General features: G+C 45.4%; 1 protein-coding gene across 1 annotated transcript; it reads left to right on the top strand.

Moving 5' to 3' along the window:
- Positions 1–494: 494 nt before the first annotated feature.
- On the top strand, positions 495–15,249 carry LOC115599336 (ankyrin repeat domain-containing protein 26-like). The gene is made up of 14 exons (XM_030462130.1): positions 495–525; positions 2,745–2,830; positions 3,571–3,825; positions 4,493–4,645; positions 6,290–6,442; positions 8,088–8,240; positions 9,455–9,547; positions 10,004–10,081; positions 10,651–10,785; positions 11,604–11,716; positions 12,114–12,246; positions 13,060–13,190; positions 13,543–13,756; positions 15,038–15,249. The coding sequence occupies exons 1-13, from the start codon at positions 495–497 to the stop codon at positions 13,652–13,654; spliced, it is 1,626 nt and encodes a 541-aa protein (XP_030317990.1). The 3' UTR covers positions 13,655–13,756; positions 15,038–15,249.
- Positions 15,250–15,425: the final 176 nt, after the last annotated feature.

Here is a 15,425-nt window from a genome sequence, read left to right as displayed (position 1 = left end):
GGCTGTGTTACTCAAACAGGTTCTTTTCTATGAGATGGCATTTCGTGCTTGTGTTTCATCTCACACTGCATGTTTTCCCTTTTTTTTGAATGCTCAGGCAGTGTTCTCTTTGTCAGCTCCAAGCTCTGGTGCCTGCTGTTCTTACTGGTGTGCTGAAGAGTGAGCAACTTGTGCAGTGATGTCAGGAGCGTCTGTTGTGTTGCAGTGGGGTTCTGGAGGGGTGAGGAGCAGGAATGTGGCAGTTGGAGATGCCAGCATGTTTAGTTTGAACATGATTTAATTTTCTTGCCTTGATGTAAATGGAAGTGATGCATTTTTCTGGCATGATACTGAAATTGAGGAGTGTTTTGGTTAGTGTACTTACAGGGGCTAATTTAGGCATCAAATCTAGGGATGTAAACAGTTCTTTTGAGTTAGTTTCTATTGAAAAAAAAAGTTTCGCTGAAGTACATCTTTCTTTACAGAAGCAGCAGAAGCCAAAGGTGACATGGTACATGAAGGCTTTCCAGCAGCGCAGGAAAAACAGTAAGCTCTCTGGGAAAGATTACATGATAAACTGATCTGTAAAAGTAGACTTGCTAAGTAGAGTTTTATATTTTTTCTTCTATAGTAAGCAAGAAAATTAAATTTTGAAGACACAGCACTTTGTAGTTTCAGAACCAAATAAGCCATATTCTTAACATTAAGCTATTGATCCCCTGCTAAGCCTTTGTCCCTGGCCAAGCCCTGCCTCTGTCGTGCTCATCCCTTCCCTACCTCCTTTTCCAGACATTCCCCAGTGACTCCTCTCCAGTGTATTCGTCTGGAAATTTGCCAGTTGAAATTAAATAAATAACACCTTTGTTCACATCGATTTTTTTATTCCTTGTGCTTTTAGATGATAGCCATGGTTCTAGAATCGAAAGTTACTAAAGAAAAGCCTCAAACCTAAAACAGTATAGTGGCAGAGTGAAATAAAAACACTGAGTGTCTCCTTTCCTCCCTGGTGTGTAGGTTCCCTGCCACCCATGGAAAAAGTGGAGAAAGCTGAGGATTTTCTCTGGACTGCTCTGTGGGATTCTAAGGTACTTTGTGTGAGGGACAGGAAGTTTTCCATGGTGGTGCTGGGGAGGGTAGGAGGAAGATCCAGAAGCACCTGAGAACTTGCTTCTGACCTGGGCCTGACCATTGCTGGTTTCCTGCTTTCCTGCTTGTGCCCCGTGTCTGTCAGGGGCCCTTGGACATTGTTCTGCTGCAGGCAGCTGCTCAGGTAGGGGTGGGATGAAGTCTGCTCAGGAGAAGGAATTGGGCCTCATGGCAGCTGGACCTTGAGTTTGCTTTTTGAGCTGTTTCAGATTGGAGCAGGAAGCCAGTGATTTTCTTGGAGCAAAGCAAGGGGAAAGAAGAAAGGAATGATGGGTTCGGGACTGGTGGTACTGAAATGAAGCTGGGCTGAAGTGGGGAAGTGCTTCTCAGGGGCTGTGCAGAAGCAGGGCTGAGACTCAGGACCTCAGGCATGCTGCTAAAGATTTGCCTGGAAACACAGAAGGCCTTGTAAAAGAAAGCAAAGTTTCCCTTTTATCTTGCACAAAAAATGTTCTTCAAGCTGTCAGTGGGTGGCAAAGCAGATGCTTGTTTCTGCTCTTCCCATCTTTTTTGTTTCATCTCTTTCAGGAAAAAGCACCTGAACAACATGGAAAACAAGAGAAGAAAGAGGCTGCTGTAGAGCTAAAACCTGCCATTGCTGGATGTATGAAAAAGTACTTACTTAATGGTAGCCCTGATGAGCCCAACACAACTTGCAGTGAAAACCCTGGTGAGATAAGTGATCTAGATCCAGATACTTCCTCTATGAAAATAGATCCACATAGAGTAAATGAACTAAAATAGTGGTTGACTTCTGAGGTTGCAAATTTTATCCTGGCCTGTAAATCCTGGTGGCCACTTGGCAGAGTAGGAAAGCAGCTTTTGTGCCTTTATGTTCCTTCTCTGAGACCTGAAGTTGTGGTGTTGGAGTTGCATATGGTGCATATGAAGTTGGATTGCATATGGTGCTCTTTGCAGCAAGGGCCCTTCTTGCTTTTGTTGCTGTGTTCTCCCTGAAGCAATCTGACCAAAATGTGCAGATGGAGAGGAGAAGGAGGACTGGAGTGCCTTGGGTGTGCCAGTAGCATTCCCCTTCCTGGCAGGTGCTGTTGGATTGAAAAACTGTGCTTGCTCTTGGATAAAGCCAGGGGAAGCTTTGAGTGGAGCTGAGGAAGAGCCCTTCTGTTTCAGTGCCTCAGCTGCTCTGGTTTCAAAATGTAGAAGGTGTCTGCAGTGCCACTCATGTGTGCGTGTGTGTGTGGAAAGCACTGCCAGCTGGGTGAGAGGGGAGCACTTTTGTTCCTCAGTTCAGGCCTCAGAGCAGGAGGAGGCCCCCTTTGCATTGCTGGAAGCATCTTGCTCGTTACTGCATGGCACACAGTTTATCTGAGAGACAGATCCTGCACCTTGAAGACACTGGAGTGAATTATTTGTGGCCATAGTGATATTCAGAAACTTTCTTTTTTACATAAGAAAGTAAAATACCACCAAAGAAAGGATTTAACACAGATACACATGAAATCCGTTTTCTGATCATTTTCTCTCTAGCAGCTCTCAAATGTGAGGGGATGTGATGTTTTCTGTAAAGATTGTTCTCACCGTTAATCAAGATGCACTCTAGGAGTAAATAAGTAGCATTAAGTCATGCTGGTTGTAAAAATCTGTTGTTTTCCCTGTAGGTGAGCACTCAGGATCTACTTTCCATGTGTCATCACCAACAAAAAAAAGAGGCCTAAAGGAAGCCACTGAAAACTCTGAGGTGCAGGTATGTGAAGCCAAATATTTTGAATTAGAGTCTGGACTGGTAAGAGGCATTAGAGAATAAATTGCATTATACAGTAAGGTAAAGAAAAGTAACCAGAAAATGACTAATGGTGATGGCAGAGTCCTGCAGAGGAAGGTTGTGTTACTGTCTGAAGTTGGATACAGTCCTCTTAGGATGAGGAAAAATCCTTGCCAGATGCTGGATATTTGCTGTTCTGCTGCTTTGTTTCCAACTGAGCAGTGTTGTTGCTGCTGTGCTGTGCAGACAAACAATGCAGTGAAATGCATTTTTTCCCATGCAAAATTCATATTGAAGGGAAGAGGGAGATTTGTCTGTAACAGGCTGATGTGTGTGATTAAACGTGCCTGGTCTTCCTCTTTGTGAGAGAAAGGTCATGCAAGAAACCTTGAAATTTGGTGACCTTTGAAGCTTTCCCTGCCTCTGCAAAACGTGTGTGTTTGGCCATGTCCGGAAGTATTTGAAAAAGATTTTTTCTGATGGCATTCATGAGGGGAATAGGGCAGGCATCCTGTTGGTGTTGGGCATCTGGGGCAGGGCTGGGCAGAGGGGTCTGGAGTGCTGTGTAACACCTCAGGGGAGAGTGGAGCACATTATTTCCACTTCTGGGACATGGTTTAGTGGGCATGGTAGTGTTGGTTTCCCAGTTGGACTGGAGGATCCAGAGGTCTTTTCCAGCCTTAATGCTTCTGTGGTTCTATGCTATGACTCTGTCCATGCAGAAGGCATTAGCCCAGCTCCAGAGTGAAAGCCATTTATTCCATCAGCTGCTGGAAGATGTGCAGGAGCAGCAGCTCATGCAAGGAAGTGCAGTGACTGTTTCCCAGGAATGGTTTAATGACATTTTCCACAAACTCCGAGCTGTTGCTGAGAAGCAAGTGTACACACTGGAAGAGATGAACAAGGAATTAAAGGCCAATTGCACTGATTTAAGAGAACAAGTCTTTAACTATGAGGCTGACGAAGTAAAAAGAGAGGTAAAGTATACATTGTTTGCAGTGTTGAAGGCAACTTCTTTGGTGTAAATTTCTGCTTGTGTTTTGGGCCCCCTTCTGAGGGACCTGCCTGTTGCTCAAAAGGTCTATTTCAGCCACTGACCGAAGCTTTCTGTTGTATATTTTGTGATGTGTAGCAATATTTAAATTTGTTCTTTGTGTCTGTGTTAAGGCTAATTAACTGTTCAGGAGACTGGCTAGAATGTCAGTTAAACTGTCGTTCTGCAAATTCTACCAGTCCCAGGCAGAGCAAAAGTTTAAAAGTTGCCATACCGGTTTTATTAAACTTTACATTCTGAAAAACAGGAACTAGTGCTGTTGAGTAATTAGACATTGGTGTGCTGTTTGTCTGCCTCGGTGATGTGAACAGTGCTTTAAAATTGCATTTCTTTGTTCCTCTAAACCCCAGAGTGTTTGAGTGAGGTGAATAACTGCATAGTCAGATAACCACATTATTCGTCATTTTTCATGAAGCAGCAGGGAGATAATTTAGAGGTGCTCAGCTTTTGACTGCTGGTGGCAGGCAAAATTTTCCTACCTTTGGGATTGAGTCCCAGGACAGGTCTAAGTGTATAATCATATAAGTTAACGTAAAGGCATAGTTCATGTTCTTTCAACCTTTCTTGTGCTCATCTAACCATTTCATCAGGGCAATGTCAGAGAGCTGCAGCAGGAGCTTGGTGAAGCTCTTAAAAAGCTCTCTGTGGCAGAAGCTTCACTGGAAGTTGCTACGAGGCACTGCAGGAACCTGGAGGAAGCCAACCTGGGCTTGGAAAAGGAATTGGAAGAGGCTAAATCCAAGGTACATGAAGTTGTCCCAGAGTTCCAGAACCAACTCCAGCACCCCCCAGAGATGGGATGATGTGTGGAGGAGTCGCACTGTTCGATAAACGTGGTGTCCATGTCTGTGACATGAAGGACACTATGTCCGTACTTGGTCCGAGGTTTGTATGTGGCAAGGTGCTCTGCAAAAGAGACTGACGTGTCCGTTGCTCATGGCATGTGGTTTGGCCCAGCAGTTTGTCTGATTTCTGAAGGGCAGTAGAAATACGGGACTGCTGCATTTGGGCTTCTTTATGCTCACTGTGTTCCTCTCACCCCCCCTTTTGGTAACAGAGGATGACAGAACCTTTTTGGTTGGAAAAGACCTTTAGCATCAAGTCCAGGTGTTAAGCCAGCACTGCCAAGACCACCACTGCATCATGGCCCTCAGCACCACATCTCCACATCTTCAGGGATGTGGAGTACCTTGAGTGCTGGTGACTCAACCCCTTCCCTGGGCAGCCGCTTCCAGTGCCTGACAACCCTTTAGGTGAAAATATTTTTCCTGGACCTTGGCCTTGTTGAACCTCTTAGAGTTGACCTTGGCCCGTGGATCCAGCCTGTCCAGGTTCCTCTGCAGGGCCTTCCTACCCTCAAGCAGATCAACACTCCCACCCAACTTGGTGTCATCTGCAAGTCTGCTGAGGGTGCACCCCCTGCCCCCATCCCGATCATTGGTAAAGATATTGAAGAGACGGGGCCCCAACACTTAGCCCTGGGGGACACCACTGGTGAACAAAGACCAAATGGATTTAATCCATTCACCAGCAAGTTTCCAGTTCTGAGTGGTTTCGTACCTTATTCTGCATAGATACATATATTCTCTTTATTTATTTTTCTTCCCTCTTGTTTGGCTCTGCTGCCATTTCCATCCTGAAGCAGCCTTCTTGCAAGGGCTTCTTACAAGCTGGTTTTTGAGTAGCTCTTGCTGTGCTCTTGCAAAAATGAAAGTAGAGAGGCCTCAGAGTTCTTAAATAGAAATCATCTTCATCTCCTTACCAGAGGGGCAGTGAAGTCGCTTCAGGAGGGGGATGAATTTTTATTTCATATTTTCAATGAATGAGGGAACCAATAGATGCAAAGAGTGCCATGAGTCCCTTAAAGAGTTGGAGGGTGAGTGTTGGTGCTTGGAACCATGCTGTAAGGGATCAGGGGAGGGATGGGAGAGACCAGTCTAGAGGGTGGAAAAGTAATGTGTTTTGTGGTTGTTTACTAGTAGACCTGAAGATCTGAATGTATTTGAAATGTTGACAGTTTTTTGGGTAGTGGGTATGTGAAGACATGGGCAGTCGCCAGAGTAATACCTGCAGTCAAACTGTGGCTCTTGCATCACAAGAGATTGCTTTGAGTTTTGTTAAAAAAATACTGATTCGGAGTATGCTGGTGTAGTGTTCAAGAGGAATAATACTTGAGCCTTTCTTAGATATTAGAAAACAGAAATCCTCACAAGCAGCTGGTGATAATTCAGAGATGCTCAGCTTTTGACTGCTGGTGGCAGGCAAAATTTTCCTACCTTTGGGATTGAGTCCCAGGACAGGTCTAAGTGTATAATCATATAAGTTAACGTAAAGGCATAGTTCATGTTCTTTCAACCTTTCTTGTGCTCATCTAACCATTTCATCAGGGCAATGTCAGAGAGCTGCAGCAGGAGCTTGGTGAAGCTCTTAAAAAGCTCTCTGTGGCAGAAGCTTCACTGGAAGTTGCTACGAGGCACTGCAGGAACCTGGAGGAAGCCAACCTGGGCTTGGAAAAGGAATTGGAAGAGGCTAAATCCAAGGTACATGAAGTTGTCCCAGAGTTCCAGAACCAACTCCAGCACCCCCCAGAGATGGGATGATGTGTGGAGGAGTCGCACTGTTCGATAAACGTGGTGTCCATGTCTGTGACATGAAGGACACTATGTCCGTACTTGGTCCGAGGTTTGTATGTGGCAAGGTGCTCTGCAAAAGAGACTGACGTGTCCGTTGCTCATGGCATGTGGTTTGGCCCAGCAGTTTGTCTGATTTCTGAAGGGCAGTAGAAATACGGGACTGCTGCATTTGGGCTTCTTTATGCTCACTGTGTTCCTCTCACCCCCCCTTTTGGTAACAGAGGATGACAGAACCTTTTTGGTTGGAAAAGACCTTTAGCATCAAGTCCAGGTGTTAAGCCAGCACTGCCAAGACCACCACTGCATCATGGCCCTCAGCACCACATCTCCACATCTTCAGGGATGTGGAGTACCTTGAGTGCTGGTGACTCAACCCCTTCCCTGGGCAGCCGCTTCCAGTGCCTGACAACCCTTTAGGTGAAAATATTTTTCCTGGACCTTGGCCTTGTTGAACCTCTTAGAGTTGACCTTGGCCCGTGGATCCAGCCTGTCCAGGTTCCTCTGCAGGGCCTTCCTACCCTCAAGCAGATCAACACTCCCACCCAACTTGGTGTCATCTGCAAGTCTGCTGAGGGTGCACCCCCTGCCCCCATCCCGATCATTGGTAAAGATATTGAAGAGACGGGGCCCCAACACTTAGCCCTGGGGGACACCACTGGTGAACAAAGACCAAATGGATTTAATCCATTCACCAGCAAGTTTCCAGTTCTGAGTGGTTTCGTACCTTATTCTGCATAGATACATATATTCTCTTTATTTATTTTTCTTCCCTCTTGTTTGGCTCTGCTGCCATTTCCATCCTGAAGCAGCCTTCTTGCAAGGGCTTCTTACAAGCTGGTTTTTGAGTAGCTCTTGCTGTGCTCTTGCAAAAATGAAAGTAGAGAGGCCTCAGAGTTCTTAAATAGAAATCATCTTCATCTCCTTACCAGAGGGGCAGTGAAGTCGCTTCAGGAGGGGGATGAATTTTTATTTCATATTTTCAATGAATGAGGGAACCAATAGATGCAAAGAGTGCCATGAGTCCCTTAAAGAGTTGGAGGGTGAGTGTTGGTGCTTGGAACCATGCTGTAAGGGATCAGGGGAGGGATGGGAGAGACCAGTCTAGAGGGTGGAAAAGTAATGTGTTTTGTGGTTGTTTACTAGTAGACCTGAAGATCTGAATGTATTTGAAATGTTGACAGTTTTTTGGGTAGTGGGTATGTGAAGACATGGGCAGTCGCCAGAGTAATACCTGCAGTCAAACTGTGGCTCTTGCATCACAAGAGATTGCTTTGAGTTTTGTTAAAAAAATACTGATTCGGAGTATGCTGGTGTAGTGTTCAAGAGGAAATAATACTTGAGCCTTTCTTAGATATTAGAAAACAGAAATCCTCACAAGCAGCTGGTGATAATTCAGAGATGCTCAGCTTTTGACTGCTGGTGGCAGGCAAAATTTTCCTACCTTTGGGATTGAGTCCCAGGACAGGTCTAAGTGTATAATCATATAAGTTAACGTAAAGGCATAGTTCATGTTCTTTCAACCTTTCTTGTGCTCATCAAACCATTTCATCAGGGCAATGTCAGAGAGCTGCAGCAGGAGCTTGGTGAAGCTCTTAAAAAGCTCTCTGTGGCAGAAGCTTCACTGGAAGTTGCTACGAGGCACTGCAGGAACCTGGAGGAAGCCAACCTGGGCTTGGAAAAGGAATTGGAAGAGGCTAAATCCAAGGTACATGAAGTTGTCCCAGAGTTCCAGAACCAACTCCAGCACCCCCCAGAGATGGGATGATGTGTGGAGGAGTCGCACTGTTCGATAAACGTGGTGTCCATGTCTGTGACATGAAGGACACTATGTCCGTACTTGGTCCGAGGTTTGTATGTGGCAAGGTGCTCTGCAAAAGAGACTGACGTGTCCGTTGCTCATGGCATGTGGTTTGGCCCAGCAGTTTGTCTGATTTCTGAAGGGCAGTAGAAATACGGGACTGCTGCATTTGGGCTTCTTTATGCTCACTGTGTTCCTCTCACCCCCCCTTTTGGTAACAGAGGATGACAGAACCTTTTTGGTTGGAAAAGACCTTTAGCATCAAGTCCAGGTGTTAAGCCAGCCCTGCCAAGACCACCACTAAATCATGTTCCAAATGGTTTTGTACCTTATTCTCCATAAATAGATATATATTCTGAAACAGAAATCATCCTTATCTACTTTTGAGAGGAGATAAAGTGACTGAAGTCACTTTAGGAGAGGGATCAAGTTTTATTTCAGTATTCAATGGGGCAGGAAACCAGTGGTTAGAGAGAGTGCCATGAGTCCCTTAAACGGTTGGAGGGTGAGTGTTGGTGCTTGCTGTAGGGGATTAGTGGAGGGATGGTAGAACCCAGTCTAGAGGATGACAAACTAACAGGGGTTTGTGTTCATTTGCTAGTAGAAGTGAAAGTTTGAATGTATTTGAACTGATGAGTTTTTTGGGTAGTGGCTATGTGCAGACATGGGCAGGCACCGGAGTTCTTCAGCAGCAATTGTTTTTTCTCTATAAAAGCTGTCCCAACTGATGTGGATTCTTGCTGTGTTTTCTCAGTGTCGGGAAGTGGAAGAGAAGAAGATTAAATATGAGCATCAGATTTATCACTGCATGAGTTCTGACAAGGATAGGGAAAGAGAACTAAGAGAGAAGTCCCAAAAACCTAAAGACTTCCTGTTATCACCTTCTGAGACCAGGGCTACAGTCAAACAGCTGGAAGAATGTGTGCAGTGGTAAGAGACTGACGCAGAGAACCAAGGTGTCTGTCACTGTCTGGGGTTATGTGAAAACCACAGCACAGCCTTGTTGCATCACAGCAAGTTAAAAGTATTTTGAAGATGCTTTTGTTTGTTTTTCCCCTGCTGCTCTTTAAGAATTGCTGCTCTGGTGGATTTCTCTAATAAGACCTGTATTTCTTTTTAAGCATTTCCATGGAAATGCCAGACTGGAAGGCACAGTCCAGCAGCAAAGCAGTAGGATTGAAGCCCTTCAGAGAGTTCTGCAAGCCTCTGCCTTGGTAAGCTGGTCTTCAGCTTGCCTTGTTGTGAGCTCCTGAGCCTCCTTACCGATTGCTGTGGGGAAATGCTAAGATGAGGTTTTCCTGGAGAGCTGAGGGGAGCTCAGTTCCCGCTTTCTCCTGAATACAGGCTGCTGGCCCTTCCCCTTTGGTTCACAGGGCATGGTTTTCAGATGTCCTTTGGGTGGGAAAAACTCCTCCTGATGGTTTTCACTGAAGTTTCTTTGTGTCCCCCATGGTGTTCTCCCTCTCCTTGAAGAAAAGAGCAGAGGAGATGACTGCAACCAGTTTTACAGTGCCCTCAAACTATGGCCATTTTGATCATTGGTGCTGGGTATAATAGGAATAAAGAGGTGAAGAGGTGGATGTAGTATTCATTTTTGATAACGAGGAGTCTGGAACTTTCAGTCTGGAAAGTCAAAGTGTGTCTTCTTGCTTCTTTTACTGCTTTTGTAGGCTTGTCAGCACCTGCAAGACTTGATAACCAGCTTAAGAGCAGCACAGGCAGCTGCAGAGGAGCAGCACCAGCAGCAGGTACATGAGAGGCTTTTGTGTTTTCTACTTTACTTTTTCTTACAGAGTGCTACAAAAGCATCCAGTAAACTTGTGTTCTAGATACTTGGGCTGAATCAGCAGGTTCTGTTCCACTTTGGTGCTGGATCTGCTAGGCAAATCTTGGTCCCTTTGTGTAGCAGCATAAATAGCAGTGCTGATCTGAAAAGGTTTTCTTGCTCTCAGGAGATGTAGAGCTGCTAGAGAAGCAGTGAGGGTATGCTCTGTGGTGGGTGCTAAAGGGATTTTTCTCTGCTATCATTATGAACTCCAGAGGATGTCTGTAAGAAAGTTTTTGGGTTCTTTTGTGTGTGTGCCTTCTTACGTTGCCAAGTTGTGAGCTCCTCTTCTCACTTCTAGAGTGTTCATTCTTTCTGCGAGCCCCAGGTGCTGCAGTTTGGTTCCTGAGGCACACTGCCTTAGCCTTAGCTGGAAATCTTGGATGGGGAGAGGAGAGTTTAGGCCTGTTTCCATGTAAGTTTCTGCTTTCCTTTATGGTGTTATCTCGCTGGTCACCTTAGTTTTTCCTTTTGCCACTGTTGCTTTCACAGCTGCAAAAGCAGGTTGTGCTGTCTGTGCCATCAAAGGAATTGCACAGCATGAGGACAGAGAGGCTGAAGCCAGGATTGCACCCTGAAGACCATGGTTCTCCACTTGGAAGGAGAAAGAATGAACTCTTGAAACAGGTGAGCTCAGGAAATCCTCCAGAGGACCGGCCAATACCCAGCACAACCTCATTCACATTTTGTTGAGTACTTCTCTATTCAGCTGTTTCTGTTATTCCTGCTCTTCAGGCCCAGACTCCCTTGTGATTTAGGGATCCTCCAGGAAGCAGATAAAAGCTGTCTGGGTCCCTGTGTCAAAATTTTGGCGTGGTTGTATCAGGCAGAGTTGCTGGTGTGGTTTGCTATCAGCTGACCACGTCAAGTAAGGATGCAGTTGCCCATTTTTTCCTGGATTTCTTCTGGTCATTTTCTGACCCCTGTGTTTCTGGGCCCGGTAAAATGTTTCATGCTTCCAGTTCAGTGTCTGGAGGAGCTGCTGCATGTTTTGAGGGTAGTGGGAGCCTAAAAACCTTGCAGAAAAACATACTGAAGGAATGGGGGGCAAATGAACTAGTGCCTGGGAAACAAGGAACAGATGCCAGTTTCCAAGGAGCAGTTGTTCCATTTTCTCCTTTTCTGCAGAGGAAAAATATAAGTACAAATTCAGAGCAGCTGCCAGCTCTTGGCTGGTTTGGCTGAGAGAACAGCAAGAGGGAGAAGAAGATGTGAATCAAAATCACCTCTTTGCCTTTGCTTCAGTGGGGGCATCTGTTTCCATTGTTAGATACTGGCCTGTTGGGTGGGAAATCTGATGAAATATTCTCAGGAATTGTGTCCCTTGTCTTTTTGTGGAAGCTGGCTGACAGATGGAGCTGCTGTGGGGAGAAGGTGAGGTGCAGGTCCTGCCTGTAGATACTGTTCTGTGCCCTATGTGTCATCTGTCTTTTCTGTTTTGAAAGTGTGAGAGTGACAGAAAGAAAGAGAAGAAGCTTAAAGAGTTGAACTGCCCTGTCAGAGTGCATCTGGACAGAGAGCTGGAAACAAACAAGGAAGTGGAGAAAGAGTCTGAGAGGTAGGGCTTGTTCATATCCCTGAGCACCAGTCAAGCTGTATTAAACTTCAGTGTAAAACTGAGTGTACAGAGGTGTCTGTGAGGAAATTCCATCCTCATCTTAGTGCTAGCAAGACAGTGCTGTACATGAGAGGAGAGCTTTCAAGAGCTGCCAAAGGAACTGCAAATGGAGGTTTCCCTAGAGGTCTCCTGGGAGGGAAGTCTGAATTCTTACTCAGGTGAAATTTGGACCCTCCAGGCGTGGCATAGGAATGCTGTATTTTTCTCTCAGTAATTTCTGTTGCGTCAGGCACGTCAAAGATGAAGCAAGTCCCATCTGTGATGTTTACACAAGAGTTTGTGAAAAAGGCAGGTTGTTCCTTTCCTTCATTGTTTTCTTGTCAAATTTGCTGTGTAGGTTGGATGGATTTCTAAGAATTACACAGATGATAAAGGAAAATGAGGAGCAGATGTCCCTGTGTGACTTGAAGAAAGAAATGCAGGATAGCTATTCTGAAGTGGTCAATGAATTTGGTAAAATAAATACAAAGGTGAGCTCTCATTTGTGTGAGGTTTTTTGTGGTGGTGTTTTTTGATCCTGGAACCTGTATTACTCTTTCCCAAGTCTTCTTTTCATGTTGTTCATCTGTTTGTTTGTTTTTTCTGGGCTGTATTTTGGAATGGATTTGGCTTTCCACAGTGCTCATTCCACTGCTGCAGCAGTAGATGACTCTACCCAATAGCAAAGCAGTTATCCTGATGGGTAAAGATGAAAAGGTGATGTGCAAAGCAGTCTCTGCAAGGGCACCTCAAGGGCTGCTATTGTGTAGAGGCAGGGAGACGGGAAGAGTCCCCACAAGGCTGTCAGGGTCCATGAGCTCCAGGGACAGGAGCAGTCCCACACACCCTCCCCAAGAAGAGCAGCAGAGCTCTGTTAGCAGAGAGCCATGGGGATGAGCCAAGAGTGCAGATCTCCAGGGCAGCCCCTGGGGACAGGCAGATCTGCATTCCTGCCAGGACATGGTGTCCATGGGTGAGGGTCAGGGCTGAGAGCAGTGAGACCCAGCCCAGGCCACCATATGGAATGCCACCATCACTCAGAAGAACTGTATGAAGCTGGCTTTGCCCAAGGTCACCCTCAATGCCCATCTTAGGCATGACTTGAGCAGGAGAAAGTTCAGGTGGTGTGACAGCTGTTCTTTTTCAAAAGGAAGCCCCTCATTTCACTTTGATTTTAATACTGAGTTAGCAGATGACAAATACAGTCCTGGTGGCCAGCGCTTTACCAATTTTTCACAGATTGCCTTCTTTTAGATCCCGCTGAATTCCTTTTCATTTGTATTTTTTTTTTTCTCTCTCTACAGCTTGATGAACTTTTTTGGAAGCTGGAGGCAGGCAGGGAGAAAACCAAAATCAGGCTCAGTGAGCAGAGATGTCCATCCTGGGGAGGAACCAGGAACAACTGGAGAAGACCAAGCAGCAGCTGCATAGAGAGGTGAGAAATATCACCCATCAGTTCTGAGAACAGAAGACACCAAAGTGGCAGGGTGGGGGATTCCTTCTTTGAGGAACCCTTTCCTCTCTGCCCTGTCCTACAGAGACAGTGTTCCTTCATTAGCAGCTTTGATGAGTAACAGTGCTGAGAGGGAGGGATTCTTTCTGAATGAAGAAAGTCAAGAATTCTTGCCCATGGTAGCTCAGGGGTTCTGCCTTGGTTGCTGAGGGGAGTGAGGAGGCACAGCTGGCTCAGGGAGTAAATCTGTGCCCTTGCCACTGGGCAGGTCCAGCTGAGGGGTGGGAGAGTTCCCTTTTCTTTGTGGTGGGTAAAAGTGTGTTACCTGCTTCAGGAGCAGGCATCTTCCCAAGACAGACTGGAACAGAGCAGAGCCCATAACCATGATGCAGAGAGAAAACTGCTGCTCTGCAGAATTGGAGACCTTGAACAGGAATTGGAAGTAAGACGTGCACCCTGAGAGAGAGCATTGTTCAAATACAAAAATATAAACAGCTGTATCTGGAGGAAGTGAAAAAGAGAAGATGCCTACAAAACGAACTGGAAAGGTAGGTACATGCCCTTGGGGTGTTTTAAGAAATTACTTTTTTCTCATGTGTTTTCCTCCAAAACTTCCTCTTCTACATCTGGTCAGCATTATAATCCGTAAACTTGAGATGGCATATTTGTGAGGAAGGTTTCTTTAAACCTCCCTCTGTCTTTAATTTCTTTTGAGCATTTCAAGAGTAACACCACTGATGGTGGAATTAATGTTTTTCTTAATTAATTGTACCTTAACAGTGAGCCTTTTTGCCCATCTTTAATAATCTCGTCCTTTTATTCAATGAATGGCAAAATGCCCCCCCCTCCCCCCCAATGAATTTTATGTGCTGTACTGCTTGAATAAGGATGGGCCCTTCAGAGAACAGAATTTGATTCTATGAAGGAAAAAAGTGGGTATCTTTTTTTGCTTCCATTTGAGGAGCATGGTTTGAACTTCCCATGGGAAAGGGTGTATAGCTCCGAGTTGTTGTGCAGGTGTTCTCTGCCTTTTGGAAGAAGCTGTGTAAGCACACAGCATGCACAGATTGCTTTGAAGCTCTCGTGCTGAGCAGTCCCAAGTGTCGCTAACTCTTGCTGCTCCTTGCAGGTGGTTTGACTGCTAAGATATAGGCTCTCCAAAACCCCTCATGTCAAATGGAAAACAAGATGCTTTTCTTCTCTCTATTCCTTTGCACAAGTTGTGAAGTGTTCTCTGGACTTTCTTGGCATTGTAAAGGCTCCAGAGAGAAGGGAAAGTTCTAACACCTCAACTCCTACTGCTTTGCTTAGGATTGGTCCTGGTTTTGGGTCATCTTTTGGTCTGGGCAGTAGTTTTCCTGCTTTTTTTTCTTCTACCTGTGCCTTATTTGACATCCTGGGGCTCTCTTCTCCCCAGGATTTTGCTGTTGCTTGTACTTGCTTGAAAGTGATCAGAGGTTCAGGGCTTTGGGGGGCTTTGGGATTTATCCACATGGGTCCCTTTAGTATTCTTTCTGTTGGATTGCTGAGAGGCACAGCAGCCTCATGTGCACTGAAGTGTTGTATATGTGGCAGCTTTGTGTGACCACGCAGTTGTTTGGACTCCCTCTCCTATGTTATTGTTGCTTTTAATGGAGCCTGCTTTTCCTTTGTTCATTATAAAGTAAAGGGGAAAATACTTTTCCTGAGAGCAAGCAGGAATGAAGCTAATGACAGTATCTGTGTAAAATGATCCATTTCATAGGAAGTTTTGAGTCTTTCAGAACCCCACTCATGATTGCTGCTGCTGGTGGGAATCTTAGTTTGATCAAAGTTCTCCTTTATTACAGCGCTGGTGTTTCCCATGAAGACACTGCTGGGCTGACAGCTGAGGATTATGCTTTTATTCATGGGTATTCCAGGCCCTCAAACTTGAAAATTTGCTGACCGGTCATTGGGATCTCATTATTTCCTTACGCCTCCCACTCCACAACAAGCACCATGTTGTTCTCCTCAGCATTTATGCACCAACCCTCCAAGCTGACCATGCAGAAAAAGTCAAATTCTACACCCACCTGCACTGCCTCACCCAAAAAGTTCCTGCAGATGCTAAGATCATAATCATAATAAGATCATAATAATTGGCGACTTCAACACCGCAGCAGGAAAGAACTATGAAGCCTGGAAAGGAGTAATGGGCAAGCATGGTGTTGGAAACTGTAATGACAATGGACATCT

This window comes from Calypte anna, chromosome 18 (genome assembly GCF_003957555.1).
Source record: "Calypte anna isolate BGI_N300 chromosome 18, bCalAnn1_v1.p, whole genome shotgun sequence".
NCBI classification, from domain to species: Eukaryota; Metazoa; Chordata; class Aves; order Apodiformes; family Trochilidae; genus Calypte; species Calypte anna.
Note: the sequence above shows the minus strand (reverse complement) of the source record. Positions and strands in the feature narration are given on the sequence as shown.